The sequence below is a fragment of the Cavia porcellus genome, unplaced genomic scaffold (genome assembly GCF_034190915.1).
Source record: "Cavia porcellus strain 051 isolate PalLab524CR breed Dunkin Hartley unplaced genomic scaffold, mCavPor4.1 scaffold_11, whole genome shotgun sequence".
In the NCBI taxonomy this organism is placed as follows: Eukaryota; Metazoa; Chordata; class Mammalia; order Rodentia; family Caviidae; genus Cavia; species Cavia porcellus.
This window is the reverse complement of record NW_026947494.1, coordinates 6,566,618-6,584,041: the sequence shown is the minus strand read 5'-3', so window position 1 is coordinate 6,584,041 and position 17,424 is coordinate 6,566,618. Positions and strand designations below refer to the sequence as shown.

Sequence of the window (17,424 nt, the reverse complement as noted above, 5' to 3'; positions counted from 1 at the left end):
TTAAAATACCTGTAAATTTCTTGTGCTGTCTCATGTATCTCAAGTGCTGTGTGAATAGTTGTTCTGTATCGGTTAGGGAATAATGACAAGAACAAACAGCATAATTAAGGACTAAAATGAGCAGCAGATATTGGGAAGTAGGAAGGAAGTGTTCAAATGGGAAGGGGAGCGAAGAGAGAAGAGAAAGTGAAGGGGAAAAAAGGGAAAAAGGGAACTCAATAAAACGGAAGCAGGGCTGTTGTAAATAGGAGGGGAAGAGGGACTGAAGGAAGGGGCAGTGAGCTGTGTCACAGATGGGGAAACTCCCCGTGGTGATCGGGATCATTCTGCATATCAAAGGAGTGGCAGTCATATTAATTTTTAAGAAAGGTACATGTTCAGAGGTACATGTTGTGCTGTACATGTTCAGCACAAATGCTTTGTCTTTTTAAATGTGTTTGATTTGCACTTAGGTAAGTCTGTGGATATAGAACCCGTGGACGGGGAGGACCAACTGTAATTTTAGCTCCAAGACATTGACAAATCATTAAATTAACAGAGAGAAGGTTGCTAATCTTACAAAGAAATTCATCCACAGTGGTCATGAACGAATTGTTTGTTGTGATGTTGTGACTTCATTTAGATAGAATATTTACTGTGTGAACAAAGCGAATCTCTCGCTGGCGGACTGGAGAGTTTCCTGTTAACAGGGCATGGGGAGGAAAGCCGGTGGGATGATGGTGGGGAGCAGGAATCCCACCGGGCCATGGGAGGTGGGATGAACCTTGGCTATCAGAAGGGAAGGGGTGTTCTGGGCAGGGCACCCTGGGGATTTACTCTGCATCTGGATTACTGCAGGGCATTATGCACACTTCTCAAACACTTCTGGAAGGAAGATCCAAAGGCTTTTTCCATTATTAAGAAAAAAAGCAATAACTATCCAAGTATTTTGAAAGCTTAGTGTTGGGTTATTGACTCTTATTTTTCTGATCAAGACTTAAATTTTATTAAGGAAGCTCAGATGCGTGAAGGTTTTCCTTTTGATTTCTAGGAAGAATGATATTCTATAACTATGAAATGGATATATAGCCAGAATTGATTTTTCAAGGTATCTGAATGCCAGATGCTTCCCAACTCTGGCTCTGGGACCAAGGAGGACAGTGTCACCCTTGTGTTAGGTGGATCAGCCTGTCAGGCAGGAAACCTGGGTCCAAGGGCTCCGTGGAACTGGCCAGAGTGTCAATTGCTATTTCTTCACGGTATTTAATAGCAAATTCCTCTTGTACCTTAGCTCCTATGTTTGTGGAGTTCACCGCATATTCTTAGGTCTCCCTTGAATTTTCACCATTTGTATCTAAGATCCCCTGAGATTGTAGCTAGTGTTTTGTGCACAGTGTAGATGCTTCCACAGTGATCACTGAAAGATGGATGGGTGGATGGAAAACACAAGCATCTATTTTCATAAGTGTGTTTCTATGGAGAGTGTCACTGAGGAAATAACACACTCTGTTTTCTTTCACAACTATGAGTACTTAAATTATGATATATTATGGTATTTACATCATTATCTGTAAATTCTGGCGGAAAACATTCATGCCTAATAGTAATCCAGTTAATCAACCTGAGTTATAAAAAGAAAGTCATTGAAGTATTCTTATTTTAGGGATATAATTAATTTCCCACAGTAATTTTTCCAAAGGAACAAAACATGTAATCCCATAGGATTACATAGGATCTTTATAGCAAAAAGATGTTGATAAAATGTACATGGTTTTTATTTCCCAGATCTATTAAATCCTGCAGCGTGAGCCAAAAGAACCCAGGACTTTTAGATTCTTCCAAACAATGAAATGAAATGTCACTAAAACTTTGACCTGAGTTCTGTATGTTCCAAATACATCATTCATGACATGCAAATTTTCGATTAAATAAATGTCCCTACTAATATTTGTCAGGGCATGAAACTCATAAAAAGACAGCTGATAAGAATAAATTTAAAAGATAATGGTTTTCTACTAGAAGATCACATCATGGAAGAAGCAAAGGCATACGTGAAAATTTCGGGTGCAATTTGAATTTAAACTTTTTTTCACCAGTTAAATAAATCCATTCTTCTGTACAGATCATGGTGGGGAAATTGTGTCACTGAAGCCATCTGCATTTTCTGGGAAGAGGGTTGCTTCTCCAGTTATCACATTTGCAGAATGCCTAACACTTTCATGAGCTGCATCCTGTCGTTCCTTGCAGACCTCTGTGCAGGCCGGAAGAGCCCCATATGCCAGGCAGCCTGCCCAGCACTGTGAGCACATCATCTTCCTTAACAGCTCCAAACTGTCACAAGGACGTACTTCTTCACAGCCACATTTCACAGGTGACAGAGCCAAGGCACCGTGTGAAGAGGGTGAAGGGACAGAACCTACTTGGTTCTCCTGGTTACCACAGATGGCCACGAACTGGAGAGCACAGAGAGCTACCGACGAGGACTTAGTCCCACCTTTCAGTGAAATTAGAAGATAAAATCATTTGCAGGGCAGCAAGACTAGTGAAGAGCCAACTCCCTATGTACCATACACTCAGTGGGAAATTTTGAAGACAGCAGATTTTTCTTTTATTGTTTTCCCTACTAGAACAAGGAGTCAGATTTTATACATGGGGAACCTCATCCTCAGTCCTTCAGATTCTAGGTAGATCTGGTTGAAAAGTGTTAGCTCTGTGTAGCCTCAAATCTGCAGGAATATACTGCATTTTCAGTTTTGAATCAGTGAAGTGTGTGATTATAGACTCAGTCATACCACAGCAAAGTTGCTCTCCACTTCGGGGACTTTTGGGGGCGGGGGGTTGCTCTCCTGCTCTGTTTGCTAATTTTTTCAGTACTGCACAGTTCTGGTTCTGTAAGAAAGTGAGAACGAAGAACTCTCAGTCAGCTCTGTGACTTCTTTTCTTCTCGTCTCTTTTCTTTCTCTTTCTCTCTTTCTGTCTGTCTTTCTTTCTTTCTTTCTTTCTTTCTGTTCTGGGAATCAGGCTTCCCAGGTTGGTACTGTGCCATGAGCTATATCCCTGGCCCTGCAACTTTTCAGATTAAGAAACCACTTAACTTTCCTTAACCCAGAGCTTCCAGCCTTTCCTGACAATAGCTCTTCCTTTAGAAGCTCTGTCATCCCAGGACTCTCAGTAGGGAAAGCTCTTTCATGGAACCAGCAGAACACCATTTTAGAGGCTGTTTATGCCCTTAGAGTAACAAGGTAAATGTGTTTCAACCAAACACAGTGAAGTCAAACCTATAACTTCGATGAAAGTAGTGAAGTACAAATCCGTGGTTGACATTTACTATTTTGTCTCTATTCTATAAGTTTCAATTCAAAATTATGAACTGTGATTGATTAGTATTAAGCGTGTTAATAAAATATTGTAGCAATTCATTTTATCCTGCTGATAACCTCTAGGATTCCCACCAATACCTTGATACTATGCATTATTCGTAAGTGCTGGTTTTTCTTTCTTAAACTTTAACTAAAACAATCTCCTGAAAACAAACTTGGAAAATAGCATAGCAAGAGGACAAAAAGTTTTCATGATGAAAAGTTCCTCACACTCGGAGATGAGATTATAAAAGCAAAAGGATCATTATGTCAGAAAACCCAGCTTTATTTCAGCAATCTAGTTTATTGACTCCTTGGAACTAGAGGGAGAACATGATTGTAGGTTCTATTTTATGGGCTCGGATGCATGTTTAGCTACCTAGCTGTGTATTGCTTTTCCATTGGTGTGTAACAAAGTAGCACAAACTGGTGACTGTGGAAGACACCCAGTTATCATCTCCCAGCTCCATGGGTGGGAAGTCCCGGTGGCATCTGGTGGGCTTCTCTGCTTGGTGTGTCACAGTCTGAAATCAGGTGCTGGTTGGAGCTGTCATCTTTTTAGAGGCTCAAAGTTCTTTTTCAAACTCAGTGGATATTGGCAGAATTGAGTACTTTGATGATCGAGGACCAGGGTCTCTGGGTCCCTGCTGGCCACCAACTGGAGGTGGTTCTCAGCAGCTGAGCTGCCCTTGGTGCCAGCTTTGAGGCCCTGTCACCCCATGGTAGGTCAGCTCCTCAGAGCTGGCAGAAGTACCTTTCTGCCAAAAGAAAGTCATAACCCAGAGCGGCTCCTCCCGAGAGGGTCTAATCCAGGAACCCACCAGTTCCTCGCCAGAGGACTGTGCAGGTTGGGAGAGAGCAGGGTTCCTGCAGTGTGAGAGTGCTAGAAAGACCCTGTGGAGGTCAGCACCATGGTGCCCAGTCAAGGGCGCCACAGCAACGGAGGAGCCATGGAACAGCCGCTCTGAAAGCTCAAGGAGGCTTCTCAGCTGTGGCTGCTGGGATGCACGGCCCTACGTGTGTGACAAATGCGGGAAAAACCTGACTAGTGTGAACAGGGTCATCAAGCCTGGTCCATAGTGAGATACCCTTATGAGTGTTGTAACTGAATAGGCCAATAGAGGGCGCTACGCCTGATTTCCCCTAAATTCCTTTTTTTTTTTTTTTTTTTTTTTTTTTTTTTTTTTTTGTCTTTTTCATTTTTATCGGTACCAGGGATTGAACTCACAACCGCCTGCTTGCAAGGCAGGTGCTTATGCCGCTGAGCTAAACCCCCAGCCCCCCTAAATTCCTTTAGTCTCCGGAATGTTTTTGTTGTTTTGTTTTGCGTTATACTGGGATAGAACTCACGACCTGGGGCTTCCCAAGAGAGCACTTACACCGCTGAGCTAAATCCCTGGCCCAGCTGGAATGTTTTTAAATGGCATCACTCATTTTTTTAAACGATCAAAAGAGGAAAATGCTATTTTAATCCTCTAGTCGTTAGACAGCTAAAGTGAAGATGTCATACACTTATAACACCAAACCCTGATTGCTGTGTCACATGCCTGTAATCCAGGACTCAGGAAGCTGAGGCAGGAGGATTGTTCTGAGTTCAAGGCCAGCCTGAACTCCATAGTGAAACTTCCTCAAGAAACCAAACAACAGCACCTATAACAAACCTGCTGTATATCTCACATTTCTTAACATATCTCTTAACAGCTCAAATCTTAATATTTTTAGAAATAACTTTATATTTAAAATAAATATGCTCATCATTAATGGGCTAATCTACTAAATAATAGCTTTCTATTCAATATGTGTATTTTTCAACAAATTTCATGTAGAGTATAAAAATGTGGTTTCAGCCTGTGTCGACTGAATTCTCCATAATGATTGTATTGCCATAATTCTATTTTATATTTTCTTGGAAATAAATGGAACCACTTTAGCTTACACGGTTGAGCTTTGTGTGATTGTAACCTTTGTACCCAAATCCTTTGATTAAGACAGTGTTTCACTGTTGAAAGCTCTCGTGGTTTTAAATGGGTGGCTATTTTCTAGTAAGAAACCACAGAATATTTCTTGCACTTTTGTCCTTAGAGCCTGGGTGAGGTGTTCCTGTAGTACTTTAAAAGCAAGTCCCATGAGCAATGCTGCCAAAATCTGTATCTTGATGGTTTGATCACACCTTGGTTTATCTTATTATTTCAGTTCTCTCAAAATCCCTCATAGAAACTCTTAAAATCCATAGAAATTATTACAGAGTCTCAAGTGAGCTTGTGATATTTAAACATTTTCTCCCCTAATAATGAAGGAACGGCAGCAGTAAATGCTGGCTGTCTCTGCTCAAGGTCATCATCTAAATTCCCACAATAGGTGTTCATTTCGACCAGAGGGAAATTTCTCCTCGCATTGCAAGATGTTTGCCAGAAAAAGATGCCTGAATTCTTGATTTCTACTCAGACAGCGAGGATTTAAAGGCAGTATAGAGAGGGAATAAAGTAAATATATGGATCATCTCATTTGAGATGTAAGTTTATAGAGGGAAAATTGCCTACAAATCACAGCCTCTGTAATAAAGAAGATTTCTAGCAACAGCACTGATTTTCTTGTTCTCTGGAGCTGTCTACAGTGTTATAAAAAGAGTGCCTAAGAAAGAAATTCAGCTCCATTTTTATACACACATTTATATAGTCTAATACACATACACACGAATGCACACACACCACCCCTACCACCAGAGCCATTTTTTAGATGTATTTGTTTGCTTTCTCTGCACTTAAAAGAATCCAGACCGGCTGCTATTTAAAGTGAATGTGTGTATTTGGAAGACCCTGAGATGCTAGAGTTGGGAGCAGCCCTGGTGTCCACTGCCCAGGGTGATTATGCAGTGTGTCACTTCTGGCTTTTGCCCTGGACAAGTTCGGGGCACCACAGACCCCTGTGCGAACAGAGGGCTCACAAAAGCTGTGAAAGTGAGCGGAGGGACCAGCATAACCTCTCCCTGCTAACCTGTGGAAATGCACTTACTAAGTAGAACAGCAAATCTGTGGGTGACAGTTTACTTCAAACGTTCACTTCCCTGTTACAGTACTCAGGGCATTTGTACTGTATTCTGTTGTGCATTTCTAGCTAGCAATATAAGTGAAAAGGAAGCAGGAATGTTGTTTTAAATTTTTCAAAATTATCAGCCTGTCTTCCGAGTATCTAGTATAAACCAAGAGTGCTATTTAGTATTTTGAAAATCTTTCACCATCTCTAAACCTGATGTAAATGCATGCACTGGATACTTGTTTGGGCCACCGACCAAATCTAAAGCAATATTGTGAATTGCCAATGATTTTTTGACTTTAGGAGCTCATCTTGTCTGGCCTGTCTTCTAGAGCATTCTCAGAGGTGTTCTCAGTTTGATGATTTTCTGAGTGTTCTGTATAGGTAGAAACTGTCTTGAGATTGAGTGCTCTTTCCAGGCCACCTTGTGATTCAGACTTCCTTAAACTCTGAGGCAGATGAGTGTAACTCCTGCATGATCAAAGGCCTGCACCAGCGTGAGGATGCATGGTAGCCAAAGAAACAGAGTATAAGGAAAATGAGTGACTATAAACGATGAAGATCATCAGCAGTCTACACACGGATACACGCATGCACACTGCACACACACACACATGCACACACAGGCTGCAGCATGCACTTGATGCGTGGGCAGTCACATATAATTACAAGCAGAATCAGTGTCACTGATGAGTATTTTGTCTTATTAAACCACTTTGTCAGCTAGTTTACAGTGGTTATCTTTAGTCCCAAATATCCAAATAATAATGACATGAAAAACTGCTCTGATAACCCATGCTTGCAAACGTGTGTACTGTGTATGTGCCCAGAGTACACAGGTCCACATTTTGGTTCGATTTACTGAAATCTTGTTAAGAATTTGATTACCCATATTCTGTGCATGTGTAACTGTCTTTCTGACCGGCGCAGCCCCCCAATGAGACAGAGGACGCTTTTGTGGGTAACAGGTAACTGCCGCTTTATTGTTGTGGGCTCTGGCTTATATATTCGGCCGTGACCAATCACAGGCTGCCACGAGCTGCTCACGAGGAGGCAGGGCTGGAATGGGACGCGGGCTCTGGTTAATATACCCAGCTGTGGCCAATCAGGGGTTGCCACAGAATCAGCACTGGGCGAATACGGAGTGAGCACGGGGTGGCTAATTTGGAGAGGGACGTAGCGCATTGCGGAAGCTGGCATGGTCCTTAGTCCCAGGTGGGGTATGGTATGTTGAGCGCCTGTGCCCAACATCTTTCTTCTAAAGTCTGCCTGGTTTAATATCAGTTAAAGTTGACCTCAAGAAATGTCTTAGGTGCAGCCATCTGCAAACATTGTGTGCAGTTGTTATGTTAGTTATTTCTTGCTCATACCACCGTGTCTCCACTTAATGTGCTCAGTCCTCTCCCCAGCTCCTTCACTGTCTTAACACAATTATATTACATCTTTTAAGGGTCTGGACTGCAGATATCACCCTCTGTGTCTTTTCTGCATTTGCTTCGGTGGATTCATTTTTCTCCTCATAATCGGTTGTGGTTTTGGCCTCTTTGCATACTTGATAATTTTAGATCATAGGCATGATTTTGTAATTTTGTCTGCTGATGCACTCAGCGGTTTTGTTGTTCCAAAAGTACGCCGGACATCTTTCCTCCGATGACATTAAGTTATGTAAAAGCAGCCTGGGAGTTTGGGTTCTGTGAGTCAGGATCAGAGCAGCGTTTCATCTGCAGTGTTTTCTCCATTGCAGGGACAAGAGCCTCCTTAGTACCAAGTGGTGCCCTGAGAATTCACAGCTTCTCCACTCCAGCTCTTGTGAGCATTCACCCTCCTGAGCTCTGTGGGGCTAATCTTTTTACGTGGGTCTTTTGCACCCCTTTTTTCTTCAGGAGTTTTTTCTCAGTTGCATGCTGAGGGGCCCCTGAGGGTGTTTCTGGAATTTCTTACTGTGGCTCTCTCCATATGTGAGCCCTGCAGCTGCCTGACACCCAGGAACTGGTCTCTGTCTCCTCCTTCTTCCCTAGTCCAACCCTGGGTTTGCATTCCCTGTGCCACCACCTGCAGACCGTCTTGGGTCTGCGGGCTCTGACCTTACCCGATCCCCTTGTTTCCCATCATCCAGTGAACCCTGACCTTCATTTCCTTAAGTCCAGCCTCTAAGCCCTTCTTTTCCTGTAACTTAGTTTTTTGAGTGAAACGGTCAATACTGTTTTAGTTGCTGCTCCGTGGTGGGAAGAGGAGGTCCCTCTGTGACCATGTGACCTCGAACCTACTGCCTTCCTTTACCATCTCCCTCCCCTGTTAGGACTGAACTAATTCCTAGAACTTCCTGTCAGTCTCACTCTTTGCCATAGGCCTCGAGATGTGGGTCCACCTCCCTGCATTTCTTGAGCATGTTGGCCCTTTGCAAACACAAGTGAACTATGCTGATATTTCTTGAGGCTGAGTTGCCTTCTTTCTGAGCACACCAAGCTCAGTCACTGAAAGAGAACGCTATAAATGCATAGGGAAAACATAAGTGTTCCACTTAAGAATATATTTTCTTTGTATTTTCAGATGTTGACTTAAAGGGTAATTTTTTTACTTTGCACAGAGCTTGTGGTGTCAAAATTCTGCTTAGATTGTCTCCATCTCTCTTCTTTACCTTTATAATATATAAAATAATTTAGATTTTTCAAGAAAAAAATTATAGTATAATTAATAAAAGCAAAACAGGAGACTCCACTGAGCTGCCCAAATTTTCTCGCCAACTGTATGCAGATTTCACTTAAATAAAAGTTTATCTGGAACTCGATCAAAATGACATCGATTTATCGAGTTGACAGGGCAGCTGTGTCCTAGGCGGGTAACACAAATATGACACACCTCGTGCTCTTCATAGCTTGCAGGACGGTAGAGGAGGGAGAGCTCTAAATAGGCAGCGAAGCTTCAGTGAAAATGTACGTTGAGTCTGTAAAACAGGTCTGCAGTTTTGGTGGCCTGCAAAACAAGACAGGCCCTCTAGATGATGAGAAGAGACTGGACATAAGAGGCCACAGGAAGGCTTGGCATAGCAGCGGGGGACAGCCAGCCAAGCAGTTCACAGGTTTTTGGATTAAATTTCTAAATGGATGGTTTATCGCTGTTGCCTGGATAGAGAATTCATGGGAGAACATATTAGAAGGAACTGTTTAAAATGGATTTAGTAACATTCTTATCTTATAATGTGCACTGGACCATTAAGAATCCTAAATAGCAAATAGCACTGATTAGCTCCTTAAAACTGTTTTTAAAGCCATTTTTTCGTTTAGTAGTAAATGTATTGCTGTTTAAGTTTGGTTCAAATTTGGACAGTGATAGCAGCAGTAGGCCAGTAACAGATTCAGTTAATGCATCTAGGTGATTACAACTGAATTGAATCGCATCATAATTTGGTTACTGTATTAACATGAAAGAAAGCAACCTTAACATTTCCCAGCCTTTTCATGATTTGATGCTTCAAATGGATGCACCATAACCAAACCTCAAAAACCAGTTGAAAGAAGCCCCAAGACTCAGGTTAGAATTTGCTCAATGAAAAAAAAAAAATCTAAAAACAGATGCAGATACTCTTGGGCATCAGTTTGATGAGTCTGGGCACATTTCTCTGGTTACGGGCTATGTCCTTTTCTGGGACATGCCCGCCCTAGACCCAGGCACTGCTCCCAAGAATGTTTACTAGAGATTTCAAAAGTTAACCTCATCGTCATGGAAAAGACGAAACTTCTAGTGTGAGATAGCTAGGGCTTTTGAGAGTACATTTTATGCTCACTAAACTGTTGGATCTTATTCTTTTATACATAAGACAAAATTTACTAATGCCTAAAATCTGCACATTTCACACCGAGCCCACTTTAGCAAGGAAGTCCTGGACGCTTCTCTGGCCAAGTTGGCCTGGAGTGACGGAAGCAAGGACCATGGTGTGTTTCAGTCCAGGGTGACAGCACCTTCACCACAGGCACAGAAAGCTAAGATGAGGGTTTACTGCATTCCTGTCATGCAGCCTTCTTGCCAGGTGGGATACACACACACACACACACACACACACACACACACACACACACACTGCAGCAAGCTTTTCACAGGACTGAGTTTATAGCATTTGCTGGGGCTGTGTTTTCATTTAGGAGGCAGCATCCAAAAAACTTTCTAATGAAGATACTGTCCACAGAGGAAAATGAAGTCATCCATCTTTCTAATTTGAATGGTAGGGAGATGGTATTCACCAGGAGGAATGGGGAGCTGGTGTTAAAGAAGAACCCTAAATGCTTTACATAGCTTCTGTTAACTCCCGAGTAGAGTCCATTGTTTAAAAAAATTATACACACACACACACACACACACACACACACACACACACACACAAAGATGGATTAAGGAAAGAAACCTTAGGACCTCTGTTGATGAAGTCCTGGCCAAGCTAGTGTTGTGGGTATATGTGGACAGCTCCCTTTCCTCTACTGGAAATTCACTAATGAAATATGAAAGACATAGGTTTTTTTTTTTTTAACCCTTAAATAATTCTCCAAAGTCAGGGGATAAAGTTTTATTTCTTAAACAGAATTTGGAAACATAATCCAAGACTGGCAGAGGGAGCTGCAGGAAGACACTGACACGGCCTCTAACCTAGGCTCACCAGCCCACTTGCAAGGTCGGCTTTGGCTGGCATTTGGAAATTTGGATTTCGGGATAGTTCCCTCCATTCCCACAATGACGAGAGAGTCTCTACGCCTGAGCTCTTTGTGCAGACAATGCTGTTGGGTCCCTCTGGAATGTCGACAGGCAAAGAGGTCCATGTTCCAGGCCCCAGAAGCCCTGAGCACCAACTCTCCAATGAGCAGCCCTCATTGGGACAGAATTTCACCTGTGTTGTCACAACTGCTGGGGGTGGGGGGGGGGCTTAAGCACATGTGTGACTCTACTGGGCATGGCTCACGTTGGTGCTTGGTTTCAGGGGGACTTCTACAGCCTTTTGTCTCTCTGGGTTTGCTTTGCAGCTTCTCAGCATAATACCTTACCACTGCAGTGTCATGCAGAGTCTGAAGAACGCTGCTAGTTGTAGAAACCGGAAATGTCTTAGGCATGCCCAGCTTGTCCATGGTAAAGGTAACAGCCTGGACTCTAGAGACCTCTAGAGTCAACAGCCTCACTTTCCTTGCTAGGGGTGCAACAGATTGGGGGTAAGAAGTTATTAGACCAGCAGACCTCCCTTCCTCTTCAAGAGGAGGCCTAGACCTTTCTGTCCATTGAGGAACAGGACGTGGATACTCTGCAGAGAAAACAGAAGAGTTCAGGGACCTCTGGGGATTGAGACTGGAGCTGGGAAGAGGCCGAATAACTATGGAGAGGTACCAAGAGCCCAGTTCTCTGCCTCCACTCATCTCTCTGACGCCTGCAGACCAGGCCTGCGTCATCAGGCACAGCAGGACACTGGAGGAGTCCTGATGTGCCCAGCAAGGAAGAATGAAGGTTCCAACCGCTTCCTCCATCCAGTGACCCAGCCAGGTCACACATGGTCATGCAGTTTGTATAGCTACAGCTGTGTTTGAACACCTGGCCAAGTATCTGGTGAATTGTAAGAAGTTCATAGAAACTAAACAAAGTTTAGTTGTTATCCCAACAACAAAGAGAAACAACTGAACTACTGACTTGGATTGGAAGGGAACTAGACAAGAAATATAAATCAATTATAATTTATTACAGCATTCTGGCACTTAGCGATTAGTAGAACACTGGATTTGATCTAACCAAAATTATGGTTAGTATCTTAATGACTGTATTAAGATGGTGGGCGATGAGCATCACCCAGGAAGTGTGTGGGTCAGAGTGCAAAGGACAAAATGCTGCTTTTCCGTGATGCATAATTTATGTAATGTGTAATCCTGGGAAGTGCAAGTTAGTTGTGTCTACATAAATATCAAAATTGAACGGAGAGGAATAGAGAAAGAACAGCAGTGCTCTTGTTTATTGACACAGTCATTCTTGCTTTATGTGTGTAGTTAACGCTGAGAAAAATATCCTAAGTGCATTATGCACTGTTGGTTTTCTCTCTAGTAGAACATCATTTGTTGTCAAGTGCAAAACTTGTGATGTACTGAATTAAAGATTAACCTCTATTTCTCACTGAGAGGCCACAGTGGTTAGAATTATTTTAACATAAATCAGTAAGTGCCCCAGGCAGGTTCTCATCACCTAGGACCAAAGTTCTGCCTCCATCCCAGCCCCATAGTGGTCCCATCGGCAGGCCTTACATCTACACTCTCAGCTGCCTGGGACCTTCCCATCTCGGGGTATAAGTAGGTATCTGGCAGTGAGAGACGAAGGTAGGTATCTGGGAATAGAGAAGAGAAACTGAGAAATACCACTGTTGTGTTGACTGGGAAAATGATGGAAATTTTATGCATTAAAATATGCTTACTGTGTTTCCATGTGATACTTAGACTCTGCAACACTTTGAATCTGTAATTCCAAGGCTTACAATATCCACAAATCTTAAAATAAATATTATGTAGTCTCATAAACAAAATAGGTTTCTATCATTTAACTTTAATCTTTTAAAGAAAACACCTAAACTTAACATCAAAATAATCCGCTTCTTGAGTTACTCATCAAGTGAAAGTATATGGTTTACACACAATCACCATTTTTTCCAGCTGATATTGTTTATTGATTTAAAGTCAGTGTTTATGCCTGGCAAACTGCCAGTTCATTTTGGAGATAGGTAGAATGCTGACCTTTCTTCCAAATGCCTATTTTAATGTACAATATGTTTTTCATTTTCTAGAGAGGCTTCCAGCAGTTTAGGATTTGAAATCTGGGATGACTTTACATTTCTCTAGAAGCCAGGAATCTCCCCTGAGATTCACACCATGGGGTTAGAAATACTGTGCGTTTTCTTTCCCAGGAATACCAGCCCTGTAACACCAACGCGTGTCCCGAGCTGAAGAAGACCACGCCCTGGACTCCATGGACGCCGGTCAACATCTCTGACAATGGTGGCCACTATGAGCAGCGGTTCCGGTACACCTGCAAGGCCCGCCTGCCGGACCCCAACCTGCTGGAAGTGGGGAGGCAGAGAATTGAGATGCGCTACTGTTCCAGTGATGGAACCAGCGGCTGCTCCACAGATGGTGAGACTCAGTGTCACAGGGCTGGACCACTCCCATCCCAAGGCCACATCTTACCTTGAAGGTCATAGACATACAAAGGGGAAGATTTTTAATGTGATGCTGGCTTAACAGCTCTTGTTGCAGTGATCACGCAGAGCAGAATTAATCATACAGATAATGGAAGGGAAGATGTTTACTTTAAAAATTTACTTATATACAGCAATCCTTTGTCCGGGAGGGATAATTCAGAGGCTCCCGGTGGTTCCAAATTAGGAACAATCAGAGACAGGAAGAGGTTAGCAACACTAAGTCATAAATAACATAGAGAAGCTATAAAAATATAGTATAATAAAAGTTTTGTGGTCTCCTCCCTGGAAGAATCAATACGAATACCAGTATTTTTGGCTTGTGGTTGACCGTAAGTAATTGAACCACAGAGCATGAAGCAGTTATAAAGAAGAACCCTGTGTTTAGGTGGGTCTCTGAATTCTGTCCCCCAAATAGCACTCTGTTTATCATAGAACTAGAGTATCTTTTGCTCACTAAATCTCACTGCATTCCTATGGAAGGCTCTGAATGGTGCCACCAAGCTGTTCCTACATGGCGGGTCCCCCAGCCTTCTCCTGGGAGCTGACAGGCAGCCTGGAGGCTGCCAGTTCCCATCAAGCACATTTCACTGTAGAAGTTCACTTCTGTGTCTGCCTGTACTGCCCTTACCTACATTTACCCCTGCTTCACTCAGACTTCTGCACACACGAATTGTTTCTTTAAAAACTAGCATGAGTCACACTGATGAAGGGCTTTATGGAAATAAAGGTACAGCATAAACAAAAGCTGTACCCCACCTAGAAAAATGAGCAGACAGTTGATAGCCGCTGCTATGCATCTTGTAAAATTCCAGTGTGATTGGCAGGATGCATGCATGATGAAAGACAAAAGAAGACCCATCTTAAAGACCTGCATTCTGTCAGGGACGATCCTGACATCCCCAGGTAGAGCTCTGGTAGAAAATACCCGTAAATCAATGTCTTAAAGATAGCTGTGTCCCATACAAGCTTTATAATATAAACATGCCCTGTGCAAATTTTTATAAGTGTGTGATTTGGGGCATCCTTATCCTAAGCTATTGTCAGTTGTTTATCTGAGGGTTATAGTTAATGGATCTTCTTATAGATTATTGCTACTCTGCCAATCCTCTCTTCAATTTATTCACTTATGCATCGATTTCAAAGCAGGCTGTGAACTGTCTCATTTCTTATGCCATTAGGTGAAAAGGAGCAAATGAACAGTGATTTCTTTATAATTAGCTTCCTCTTTCAAATGTACATTCTGTGTTCTTTCTATTCTTAAATGCAGATAAAACCAAAGCTGATGTGTGTGTTAAATGTTGATTAGGTACAAACAGAGACCGGAAGAGGTTAGCAACTCCAGTGGGGAGTAACCTCTTCGTTTAGTCATGCTAAATGAAGGAAACATTTAAAACACATTTATAAATGACATCCTGTAATTTCCCCAAAAGCCTATGGTGGGTATGGCTTGGAAAGAGCTTTCTGTGTCCTAATGGCTTTAAATTCTAGTGACCATCCTCAGTTTGGTATTGATATCTCAAGATCCCAAAATTGGACTCATTTGCCTCTGACCACACAAAATGAGGCTTAATTGTGCAAAGTTGTCTTTTATTGATTACCCACAAAATACTGGCTCATCACGGAAAAGCACTTCCAATTCGTTTTCTCTGCAGAGTATCTGGCCTGCATTTTACAGGCAGAGTTTCCAAGAAAACAACAAAGTTACTCCACAGTGTTCAGAGCTGTGTCCTGTTTGTCTTCTCCCAGCTGTGATTCCTCAGAACTTCCCTGTATTCCTTAAGAAGTGTTTGTTAGATCTGTGTCCCATGACCTACAGCTTGAGAAAATTATCTAATGTTTTTTTTCTTGTCCTTGGAGAGGCATTTTCATCAAATCAAATACAAATTGTGACTGAGTCTAGTTAAACGATTGTCACATTAAAAAGCTCCCAGAAGACCTAAAAGATAACAAGTCTGTAAAGCATGTTGCCTGCAATATGAGGAAGACCCCTTTTCCCACCTTCCCCAGACTCCAGCTGCCACTGGTCCAAGTTGCGTCCTGGAAACCACAGTCCTTAGCAAGTGTGCTCAGTCATGGGAAAGAAGGCTCAGTTCTAGCAGGTGGTCACTCAGCTGTACTATTATTTTAGGGGGACTTCTGAAATGTGAAAAGGGTTTCCCCAAATTTGAGAAAGTTACTCCAGACATCAAGCACACAACTGAGGCAGAAAGAAGCAGAGGGGCCGCATCCCCTCTGAGTATGCCCCAGAATCACTCCTGGGCCTCTCTTCCCTCCGCAGGACTTTCCGGGGACTTCCTGCGTGCAGGGAGGTACTCGGCCCACACCGTCAACGGGGCGTGGTCAGCCTGGACATCCTGGTCCCAGTGCAGCCGAGACTGCAGCAGGGGCATCCGGAGCCGGAAGCGCGTTTGCAACAACCCGGAGCCCAAGTTCGGCGGGCTGCCGTGCCTGGGCCCGTCCCTGGAGTACCAGGAGTGCAACATCTTGCCCTGCCCAGGTGAGTGGGCCGCGTGCTCCGGAGACAGAGCTGAGCACTCAGGGGCCTTGTGAGGCCTTCTCATTCCCCAAGGAGCACTGGGCTCCCCAGCTTTTGTGCTTGGGATGAACCTTTTAAAGACATGCTGAGGTCGTGTAGGGCCCTGTTGGATTAACCTTGTCACCATAAAGGAAAAAAGAGGGGAGCCTGGAATGCTACTAGGGTAGTTCTCCATTCCTCATCCTGCCCAGCCGACCTGAAGCCCAATCCTGCCATTTCACCCCGTATTAAACGCACAGTTCAGCCCTGTTTCAGGACAGCAAGGAGGCGGAGCTCTGTGTGTGAAAAACATCTGAAGATCGTGGCCTTGCCAGGGCGTCTTCTTTGCAAATTCCACTGGTAGAAAGATAAATAAAGGCTGGGCTGGATGGCATTCATTATTTCCACTGATTCTGAAATAAAACATTCCCATGAGCCACTGCAAGGACCGCAGGCCGAGCCCCTGTGCCTGAAGTTCTGGAGAGATGCATGGTGTCCCTGAATAAACGCCAGCTGCTCCCTGGACCCCAGTGGACCCAGGCCTTGAGGACACCCCACCAAGTCCTCCACTGGGCCCAGGGATGCCGTGTGAGCTCTGAGCCACTCTCAGTGCCACCGTTTCCCCTGTCCTGCCCCAGGTCCCCTGTGCTACAGAAACACTCTCTCCTGGGAACCTGGGCCTGCTTCTTAGCCCAGATCTCCATGCTGCCAAGTTCCCAAACAAGCACGGGGACATGAAACCAAGCCCTCGGAGTTCAGGGCTCATGATGAGACCCTGGCCCTACGGTCCCTCTCTCTCTCTCTCCTTTGAGAGTCTGACCCTGTGTCTGCCCTGCTTTCTCCTTCCCTCTTCCCAGGGGGACCCCTGTCACCTCCATTGCTTCCAACCACCCTTCACATGGGCTCAGCCTCTTTACCTGGTCGCTCAGAGCCATCCGGCAGTGCCTGGCCCTGAGAGCGCTGCCTTTGACTTTGTCTGATTGAACCCTGAGGTGGGGGTGCCTACAACAGGTGACACCCTCAGCTTCCCCCACAGGCCAAGGACACCCAGAAATGTGTATTTGCATTGCTGGATGATGAGACGGTTGATGCTCCCCCACCCTCCTTAACTTCCTGCGTTCATTCCAGTTTCAGCAGTCCTTTATGGGTGAGCCCTTAAGTGCTGCTCACGGGGTATATGCAAAGGCCCAGTGGTACAAGCCAGGAGGAACACATGGGAGTTAGTCACACTGACAAGCAGGGATGGGATGGTGTGTGTATGTGGGTGTGGGTGTGTGTGTGTGATTCCAAACACTGGGTACACTTTTCAAGGCATAAGATCTTAGCCT

The 17,424-nt window shown here is 43.8% G+C and overlaps 1 protein-coding gene across 3 annotated transcripts in view; it reads left to right on the top strand.

Moving 5' to 3' along the window:
* Sema5a (semaphorin 5A) overlaps positions 1-17,424 on the top strand; it is a 455,270-nt gene that overhangs the window by 414,043 nt on the left and 23,803 nt on the right. For all 3 annotated transcript variants that reach the window (XM_003466703.5, XM_063257960.1, XM_063257961.1), the window contains 2 exons: positions 13,288-13,513; positions 15,860-16,078. In XM_003466703.5, the coding sequence (XP_003466751.1) occupies positions 13,288-13,513; positions 15,860-16,078 (445 nt within the window). The remainder of the gene's footprint in view (positions 1-13,287; positions 13,514-15,859; positions 16,079-17,424) is intronic.